A 10,706-nucleotide genomic window follows, 5' to 3' on the forward strand; every position below is an offset into this window, starting at 1 on the left:
TTAGGACAAGAGTAGGGCTGTAGTTGATTATGTCGGTTACTCCCAATATTATGGGTTTTCCTACTTTTCCCTCCTATTTTCATGTTGATGCTGAGTTGTGGCTTAAAGATGATGAATGTACAAGAAACTTATTGGGATTTTTTAAACTCTTGCAGCTTGGTTAGGTGTGTTAGAATGCAATATTAATCACATTTAAAACATGCTCAACATACTTATTGCAGGAATTTGTTAGCTGTTCTCATTTTACAAGCAGAATGCCATGAGGGTGATAAGTGGAGTAGTTAGAAGAAAACTTAAGCTTCGATTAACAAATGACACTGCCAGATTTAGTCATCTATTATTCAGGAAATTAATAGATATGGCACAAGAAGGGAAGGCAAAGCATTTAGTTCTTCCTCTGCTACAAGCTCCTGATCAGGTTTTGAACTCCCTGTTGCCTCAGTGCAAAACAGATGACAGGTGTGTACTATCTCAGAATATTGATGAAACTTGAATCAAGAATATTAAAAAAACACTCTAAGACTTTTTGGCTAGGAAAACTATTGCAATGTAAAGCATTTTTCTCTACAAATCTCTTCTGCCACTCATACTTACTGTTACAGATGGTTCCCAAAGTTTCATAGTCTTCTACATTTTCACATAGCACTCGCCATTGAGAGAAGATTGAGTTCTGGCTGATAAGAGAGACATCAAAATTGCTTCTAGCTCCCATCAAGTCATCTGAGCAGATATCACATGTATTTTGTCCTGTTGCAAAGTTCCAGTAGGGTAGTCCAAAAGTGGGATCCTGTAGCATATTCTAAGCCATATAAATATGTTGTTATTACATGTGTGACAGAGATGGCTATAATATTTACTGCTAGTAGGATGTTAAGAAAACCCCAGTTAAATACTTCTTAGTAAGAGTCAGAGGCCTTCCTCATAGAGGAGTGGAACTCTGTGGGATATATATGTAAAAGCTTTTGGTACCTTTTCACATTGGTGCCTTTGTTCAACAGAACAGATAGTTTACTGAAGTAATTACAGGTAGTTTTAATCCTGACCTTGAAAACATCATCTTAAGGATGATGGTCCATGAAATGCTATATTCTTTTTATGGATAGGTCAGCACAAGAAATTGAAACAAGAGAATCACTGAGTTTTGAAACAGAGTATTACAAAACACTAATTTCTCTAACTAGCTACACAAATAAAATATGATTCTGAATCCCCAAGCTCTGTTATAATTTTCCTTAGAATTTCTGCTACTTTGATCTTATTCAAGAATCAGAGCCTTGAGATTAAAAATACTATGAAGAATAACTTTGTTGGTCCAATAAAATGTCAAATATAGATACATCTAGAATTTATATTTATTTCTACAAGAGATTTTTATGCAACTTCTACGTTTTCTGTTAGTCTTATTAAAATATTATTTTAACTAAAAAATGACAGAATAAAACCTCAATGCACTCTATTAAATTTAGTATACCAAATGAGTTACTGAAATTGAAGCAGAATTATTTCAACAGATAAAAAAGTTGCTAACATTTTTATACCTATTGTAATATGGAGAGACGTTCTCTAACTGTATAAAATGGCATGAACACATATCTCAACATTAAAAAGAGCTTCACCTGCATGTCTCTTTCAAGCTGCAATAGATGGTACCTATGCCACGTGACAAAAGCTGGTCCCTCATGAGAGAAATCAACTCCTCCAAAACTCTGCTGCCCTGCGCCAAGGAAAGTCTTCCTGACAGAATAATAATGAGACCACACAAAGTAGTTGTAAATGGAGATATTCTCAAACTGCGGTGTGTTGCCATCTGGTCCAAATATTTCTTCACGTCTTCGTGTGGCAATAACAATGTCAGGATGAATTGTCACCTTGGCTTGATGTAAGGCATTCACAAAACGATTCCTTTCTTCTGCACTTAGATCCAAAAGATTCCTTCTGACTGTGATAATACAGAAGAAGCAAGTTACCACAGTAATAGACTCTCAAGTCAGATCTCACAGAGCTAAGTTATTGTGCTACTAATAATTCTGGGTAAGTCCTTTTTTCTTCAAGAATTCATGAAATTTTTACTGGGGCAATTCATTAAGCATAAATAGAAAATGTTATTGATTATAAGAAAGGCTAAGACAAATAAAAATAAAGCCCCAAAAATTGCCATTTTAGTGCTTTTAGAAGTCCTGTTACAGATTATCTTTCCATCCTGTCAGAGAAATGAGAAAGACTGTTCTTTGTCATACAAAGTTTTTGGAACTTCATCCAATATATTTAAGGTTTCCTGTGGGAGTACTCTATATGAAAAAAATACACTAAAGCAATTTATAATAATCCAAAGGTCTCCATTTGACAATTTAGTGAAGTCCATTTTCTATGCTTGAACCTTTGTAGGAAAAATGTCAGATTCACCAGTGAATTATAGTGAATTTTACACAGACGATATCTCTCTTTAATGTCATTACCTGATATTATTAACAGTAGCTATATATGAGTCCTTTTTAGCAGTATATCTCAAAGTAATTTAAAAATATAATTTTCCACATTTAGACACTGAAACGAGGAAGAAAACTGATTTGTTGAAATACAGGTATAAGCAAGAAGAACCTGTCCCTCTTTCACCTGCTCTGAGAAAATTTCAGGGTAAGTTTAAAATAAGTTGCAGGTAGAAGTCCTCAGACTTGCTCTTCAACATGCACTTATTTTCATCATAAATAATACTGTAAAAATTCATAATTGTTCAAATGAGTGAGAGATTGTTATGAGTAGCAACAGGTCCTCAGCATGAATCTATATGAAGAATAAAAGTTAATTACATTTCACCATATAAAGTTTTTTCAGTGGGGGATATTTTGGCTTTTTAGAACTTTAAAGAAATACATTTGTGAAACATGAATTTCATCCGAGGACTCTGTATCCTGAAACATGTCTCTTTTGCAGTACTGAATTGCTATGCTAGCTGCCATCACTGAAGGGGTTTCTTTGGTGATCATTCTAAGTAGCAAATTCAAAATGTTTATCCACTTTGGGTTTACATAAGCATCTTAACCTTTCATTTTTCAAAGTATATACCTGAACCACAATAAAAAACTGTGGCTATTACTAAAGATAGTAATGAATTGAGAAGATACAAAGACACCAAACTGCATTTTGCAGTTATTTAATATGGATATGTTAACAGTAATCCAGTAATTATTTCTAAATTCTGAGCAGATGGGGCCAGGTCTATGAATGGACAAAAAACGTGACATCCATGTGGAAACTTAAAGCTTTATGAGAAGCTAATTTACTGTTTTAAAACTCATGTTGTCATACATGATAAATCTGATTTGCTTAGTATTTACTGAGTAGTAAAGAATTTAATAAGAGAGAAAAGTAAAGGGTGCTCTTGTATACCCTAGAAAATCAGCTGAAGCTGCTTTTTGCCTATCTCCAGATTTGCATAGCTAAGCTTGTGTGTGTTAATATTTATTTCTTGGTTATTTTTCAGAGTTATCATCATTGTTAAAGAAAACAGGCCAGAACACCAGAGGGTGCAACCTGTCTTAGCAGATAAATTCACAGCTCATACTTTCTACTTTCTAGTTTGCTTCTTGGATCTCAAAGAGTGAAAAAAAATTCCTAAGATATTTATCATAGTCCTAAATAAGTGGGTTTTTTTTTAAGGAATCTTGCTGTTATAATTTTGATTTGGTAAGTAGTCTTTTGTTAACCTGTGTTAGAACATGCACTCACATTCATGAATTGTTTCCTGTCTGGTGAAAATAATGTCAGTGCCGATTTCTGTTTCTGCAAGAGGCACTGCACATTTGTGCTAGAGGCCTCTTATTTCTCATGTCAAGAGAACTCATCATTTATGGATTATGGATTTTACAGTGTTTCATTAACACCTTTAAACTTAGACATGTTGAAATATAAAAATAAGGACTGAAATCTTGTTCATTCAGACGGTTCTGATTTGAGAACAAAGATCTGTCCCCAAGCCTGCTTGCCTTTTAAATTTACCTACAATATTCAACATTTTTCTAGTCCTGCAAGGATTTTATATGCATTTTGAAAAATTTTAGACATTTGTCTACTAATATTCTGGACTAAACTGAAAATGAAGAACTCTCAGAAAGGCCCACCCGTCCCTGGGTTGATTCATCTGAACAGTCCATAGTCATAAGTTAATGCTTTTAAAGATTATGACAGCAACTAGGTAAGTAAAAATTCGCAAAGCCATGTACATAGTTTATAAATGTATTAAGGTATTTTGAATGAAAACAGCTGCTGTCACACTTAAATCAGTCACAGGTTATTAAACACATCAAGATATATATTATTCCCAAACACGCAAGCACCTATGCAAATCTATATACAATGCTTTACACTAAAATAATTCCAAATTATACAACTCTTTTTTTCTGAAGTAATTCAAAATAATACATTTTTTTCCAGCTTAGATGTTCTATTCTTTAGTGTACCTGGGTCTAGTCCTTCACTAACTACAGGTTTCATTTCTTCCTTTTATTGGGTTATAAACATTGACATTTGTTACATAAGCTGAAAAGCTCATCTAGCACCCACCTTAATAACCCCTATAGAAAGATATCTTTGCTAAATAAATATAAGGGGTATGTTCCATTTTAAATAGAATAAATATGATCAGTACCTTTAGATGCAAGCACTAACAAAAGGCAATTTTCATGTCATATTTCTGGTTCTCTTACCTATGTTGATCTGTTGGCTACAGGTAGGTCCAGTCCAGCCAGGGCGACATGACCCACAGTTATAGCCAGAAAAGTTACCATTGCACCGACAGGTTTGGTTGAAGAAGCGTATGGGCCATTGCTCACGGTCATCCCGCCCATCATGTATGTACTGTGGGCCGTGGGGTCTCGAATCAACAGTCACCTGTACGCACCGTCCCCTTCCTGTAGACACACCACATCGGTCGGTACCTGGCCCAAACACAGGGAAATAGTCTGGGCAACACATGCCGCTCCTCAGGGCTTCAACAGTCGTGCACTGACGAGGGAACTGAGCTCCAGCTTGAGCAAACATGCTAAGAAGTGGTAGCAGGGAAAGGAAGAGCAGCATGGGGAACTGCATGACGCCGGGTCAAGCAGAGCTGGCTCGTTCCGAGAGCCGCCTGTCCACACGCGCTGACTTTCCTGGGATGGGACAGCCAGCTCCCTCTATGGAGAGAAAGAGAAAGAGAGAAAGAGAAAGAGAGCAGAATAAAAACAAGTGATACAAACCTCCAGGCCACCCTTTCCACCCTAGAAAATTCCTTCTAACTCTACACTTCAATATTTTATCTGGACAGGCAAACAACTATGACTACAGACACTGATGTTCTTCTCACTACCTTCACAAAAGATTGTAACTACATTCAGCTATATTTGCTCACTGACTTCTAAGTACTTCTGAAACATTCATTCACATTTTACAGCTATAAGTCAGATTTTCTTCACTGCCACAAAATACTAAATCCTGTTGAAGGCACCAGTTTTCTGAACCTGTTATTTTCAACCTCCTCCCCTCCCCCTGGTTTATGCCTTTCTTTTTGCATTTAACTAGTGTATGTTGTTCTCCACTCAGAAGTTCCCCTCTGTGTTCCTTTACTGTTCTCTAATGGCAGCTCCAGCAAAAAGTGAAGCTACACTGCTCAATGCATTGTACCTGTTCTTTCTTCCCAGTACCTCTCCTCTGCTGAGATCCTGTTCTGTTTCTACAAGTCCTACGTCTGTGTCTTACCTGAAAAAAGCACAGCTAATTTCTCTCCTGGTTCAGTCTGCTTGCTAATCCTTCTACCAACACAGTATGTCTTGGCCTCACACTCCTTCCTCTATTAATCCCCTTTCTACTTCAGTGCATTTCTCTGGACTTTAAGTACTTGAACAGCACATGATTTCTTTCATGCTTATCTCCTTGTGATTTTACAAGTTTTAGCAAAGGTCAGAGACAAATACTTGAATTCAAAACAGAACAAATGTGAAGGTTTTTTTTTTAAATTACTTACAAAGAAAGGCTCACTTGAAAACAGACAAAGAACACTGGGGAAAATCACATTTAACAGACACAAAATAATTCTGCAGATGGCATTTTCAAGATCAGGCTGAAGTAAGTGACAGGGATATGTTATTTATAAAATAAAGCACTCCAATCTTAAATTCTCAGCTTTCAGTTTAACTATTTATTTTGACACTAAAATAAAAAGACAATGATCATATTGGAGTATCCTGAAATGCTATGTTCTGAGCAGTTGCTATGAAGGGTAATGAAACAGAAAAAAACCATCTCTGAAATAAGCAAAGTGCTTTTTAATCTTTTCAAGGATGATTTTTCATTGAGCAAAACTGACTTTATTCAAGCTCTAACTCCTTTTCTGAGGTTTCAATAAGGAAGCATTTCAGTAAGGTGAAGATATTTTGTCAAGAAACATCTTACCTGGCACCAATACAAAACATTAACAAGTTTTCTGGGAAAAGGTTCAACCACAATGTAACTGACAGCATGCAGAAAATGGACTACTTACTCCTTCTTCTGCTTCTCTATATGCAAGGCATAAAGTGAGAGTGCACCCAGTTCTGTCACACCACAGAAATAGGACTTTTTGTGCATTTATTCTTGCCAACCTGCCATGGACCACGGCAGTGAATGTTGCCCTCTATGCCTTGTATAACCAAGTATGTTATAGCTCGCTTCAGTGTAGGACCTAGGCTTTTAGTACACTTTTATGTATCTTTAATTCATTCTTCATTTGCAGATAGAAATATTTGCTAATCCTTAAATGAGCCTGTTTCCTTTTCTGACTTTCATTTAATTCTCAGCTTTAGCCTGTATTCTCTTCTTTAATAGCTCATTCTGCTTCTTTCTAAGTTTAAGCCTTTTCTCTTTGAACAAGTCTATTGGGACACATGTGACACAAATTCACTATTATCACATCAGAAGGTAAAGCAGAGCCAGTAAAAAACTCTTGAGATTTTATCTGAAAAGAACTCTAAGTTCAAAGAAGCAGCATACAGTTTTTAGCTATGAATATTTAGCAAATACAGCAAATTTGTAATAAGCTTAGAAGGGATAAATCCTGCTCCTTAGACAAAGCCCCAGTAAAATAGAGCAAACAGATGTACTGACTGGGGTTTCCTGGCATTATAAAACTTCCCCTTATAGTGGTGGACACGATGTAGACCTTTAGAAAACCTTCTGTGTAGAAAACACCTATGAATTTTTTTTAAAACAAGCTACAAGACTTGAAGTGTTGAGATAATTTCTCTTCTTTGCCTCTAGATGTTCCCTTGGGTTTCCTGCTGGAAATCTCGCTGAACAGTTTGGTGGAATGCAATCTTTTTATAATTTTTATTTTGATACTCTTGCCCTTAGAGATTCCTGCTCCCCTACTGTGCCTATAATTATTTGACCTTGGAGATTATCCAAATACATCTGTGTTTCTGTGGCTTTGTTCAGAAAGGCCTTGTCTACAAAAGCAAGGTAATTAAAAAAAGAAAAATCAGTGTGCGAACCCTTAGCTCACTAATTGCATATGTGGATTAAAGACTTGAAAAGGCAGTTAATATGCTATATATTTGCATATACTTTGCACTTTTTTCATTGTGTAAGCATTAGGTTTTGATGCTGAGAACAAGTTTCTACACAGGCACACAAGGCTTAGCTGTGGTCTATAGTCTAACCTACCAGAGAATGTTATGAAAATCTAGCCAGTTCCGTTTGTGCTTGAGTGGTGATGAAAGCTGAGGTACTGATTCTGACTCACCTCATGCCATTAGCTCTATAGTCAAACATCAGTTCTCTGGGAGCTACTCTGTGATCTTTACTAAGTGCCTGAGACGTACAAATTCTTCAACTATTATGCACTTTGAGAGTTATCACAGTTCACTAAGATTTTTATTCCCTAATCTTAAAACACATAAAGCCCCAGAAAAATCAGATTTTGTCAACTTTGCCTAAGTTCTTTGGGAAGTAATTTGGTATTATTATTTGTGTAACACCTCTGGTATGATGACACCACACTGCAAGTGTTTGTCAGCCGAATATTGGAGAAGTCAAGTGGACGAATTTGGCAGTGGGCAAATGAACATCTGAAATGAAGCTCTGGTCACCTTCATGATCAGAATGTGAACCTTCTGAGGGTTAGGAAACCAAAAACTTCTTCTTCAACTGGAGTAAACCGATCCATGATTTACATTACCTGTGGGTCTTGGTTAGTTCTTAAATGTCTTAGATTCTTTTTGTTAATGTTGGTTTGTTGTTTTGTTTTCTATCTTCTCTTTCCTTATGAGTAGCATTATTAGTCTAGCTTATCACAAAAAAAGCCAGTTTCTCAGTTTACAGAGCCAGCTTTGAATGGTTTTTAATCTCTTTTTCCTTCCCATAATTATGCTGACTATGTGAAAAAATAAAATTTGTACTATAAATAGGGTCTTTGAATAGGAGTCAGAAGGGACCTGTTTCCAATATCTAAACACAAAATTTCAGAAAATTTGAGCTCACAAAGTAATCCAAGTGAAGCATAGGATGTTTCTTTACGAAAAGTGAGTTACAGAAGTACATTTAATCATCTTTCCTGTCTAAATGTGTAAATTAGAAAATGTAACTTTACAGAATGAAACAATTTGTATTGTGTAATGAAATTCAAGGAAAGTTATTTTAATTAATTAAATTGCAACAATATTGAAATGAGTTTGAGAAGCCATTGTCACAATTTCATTTGAACAGGGAAGTGTAATTTCAGACATTTGTAAATAAAACTGACATTTCTATTCACTGAACATGGTACACTGTTCTCTTGTTTTATAAAGAATTTGTTGCTATTGCTAACTTCACATAAATAAAATAAAGTTTATTGAAAATACAGGCAAGCTGTCAGGAGAAGAATATGGGGAAAAAAGTACTTCTGGCAATCATTTTTGAAATTAAACTTGCATTTTTAGTGGAAAGTAATTACCTGACATGGTAGGTATGCTAGAATTTGCTGCTGGACCATATAGTACTACAAGACCTTTACCTCTTGAAAATGTCAGTATTTCTTGAGATGTGTCATGACATATGATGTGTGTACTGGAAAATATGAAATGACATTTTTCTTTTTTATGACTAAATGTGACTTTCACATTCAAAGTAAAGAAACAAGGTCATTTTAACCATTCCTCCTACTCTCCTCTCCAAAGAAAAAAAAAAAAAGCTGAAAAACTTCTCCTTAGAACATTAAAAGACAAAATCTAATACTGACTCCTCCAGTAAAGCTGGCAGAGCCTCTGAAATGTTTGTGAAATAACTGAGCAGAATTCCATATTCTCTCAGCACTCTGGGTAAATATTCTCTCATGAGGGCCTCAATGGGTTTAGGGGCTCAACAGCATGTGTTAAGATGCTCAGTAGCACAAGCTGAAGGTCAGCTCCATCACTGATGAGAAGACAGAAGTGTGGGGTGCCCTCCTTCTCTTGGGCACTTTTTCAGCACAGTCTGCCCCTTCTGCCCTGGCCTGAGCCATGTTGCAGCTGCTCAGCAGCCATGCTTGTTCCCAGGCTGGCTGACATTGACCCTCAGCTCCTGGCCCCCTTGCTGTGGGAAGCAGCCATACTTTGTTCATCTCTGACACCTTCACGTTCCAGCCTTGTGTCTCCATCATTGCAAGGGTGTCACTCTACTGCAAGCCTGATGGCTGCTCTGTGCTATGAAGGGGGCGAATTTGGGACTCTGCCTTGTGCTTCCTCTTGAGCTGTGCTTGGGCATCCTTCAGTAGCAAAGTTTGCCCATTTATATATGTCATCACAGTGTACTGTTGTATGGTTAGATAACTGAAACAAAGAATGTGTGAGATCACAAGAAACAAATTGGTTCAAGTTGTGAATTTATAATTTCTGCTTTAACAATCCCCAGACAGATCATAGAATGTTAAGGGCTTGGAATGGACTGTAGAGATCATCTAGTCCAACCCCCTTGGGCAGGAACACCTCCCACTTGACCAGGTTGATCAAGGCTTTATCCAGCCTGGCTTTGAACACTGCCAGAACTGAGGCATCCACAACCTCCCTGGGCAAACTGTTACAGTGTCTTACCATCCTCACAGTAAAAAACTTCTTCCTAATATGTAATCTAAATTTCCTGTCTTTCAATTTCTCCCCATTACTCTTTGTCCTATTGCTACAGTTCCTAACAAAGAGTCCCTGTAGCCCCTTCAGATACTGAAAGTTTGCTGTGAGATCTCCATGCAACCTTCTCTTCTCTAGGCTGAACAGCCTCAACTTTCTCAGTCTGTCTTCATAGAGGTGATGCTCCAGTCCTCTCATCAGCTTTTATTTTCTCTGGACTTGCTCCATCATTTCCATGTCCTTCTTATGTTGGGTACACCAGAACTATATGCAGTACTCCGGGTGGAGTCTCACCTGAGTCGAGTAGAGGGGAAGAATCGCCTCCTTTGACTTGCTGGCCATGCTCCTTTTGATGCAGCCCAGGACACAGCTGGCTTTCTGGTCTGCAAGTGCACACTGCTGGGTCATGTTGAGCTTTTATCACCCATCACCCCCCCAAGTCCTTCTCTGCAGAGCTTCTCTGCAGAATTGTCTGCCCAGCCTGATGGTGTGACTGGGATTGCTGTGACCCAGGTGTAGGACCTGGACCTGTAGATGTTCCTATGTGCAACACAAGTAGCACATTTTAAGCCATAGATTATATAAAGTGTCTTGACTTGGTACCAGTTTCACAGC

General features: G+C 37.2%; 1 protein-coding gene across 1 annotated transcript in view; it reads right to left on the bottom strand.

Annotated features, from left to right (window-relative positions):
- TYRP1 (tyrosinase-related protein 1) overlaps window positions 1-5,820 on the bottom strand; it is a 10,354-nt gene extending 4,534 nt beyond the window's left edge. The window contains exons 1-4 of the mRNA XM_009079649.1: window positions 5,659-5,820; window positions 4,704-5,171; window positions 1,617-1,939; window positions 595-799 (exon numbers count right to left, since the gene is read on the bottom strand). Coding sequence (XP_009077897.1) covers window positions 595-799; window positions 1,617-1,939; window positions 4,704-5,085 — 910 coding nt within the window. The 5' untranslated portion in view covers window positions 5,086-5,171; window positions 5,659-5,820. The remainder of the gene's footprint in view (window positions 1-594; window positions 800-1,616; window positions 1,940-4,703; window positions 5,172-5,658) is intronic.
- Window positions 5,821-10,706: the final 4,886 nt, after the last annotated feature.

The sequence above is a fragment of the Acanthisitta chloris genome, unplaced genomic scaffold, assembly GCF_000695815.1.
Source record: "Acanthisitta chloris isolate BGI_N310 unplaced genomic scaffold, ASM69581v1 scaffold3918, whole genome shotgun sequence".
Classification (NCBI taxonomy): Eukaryota; Metazoa; Chordata; class Aves; order Passeriformes; family Acanthisittidae; genus Acanthisitta; species Acanthisitta chloris.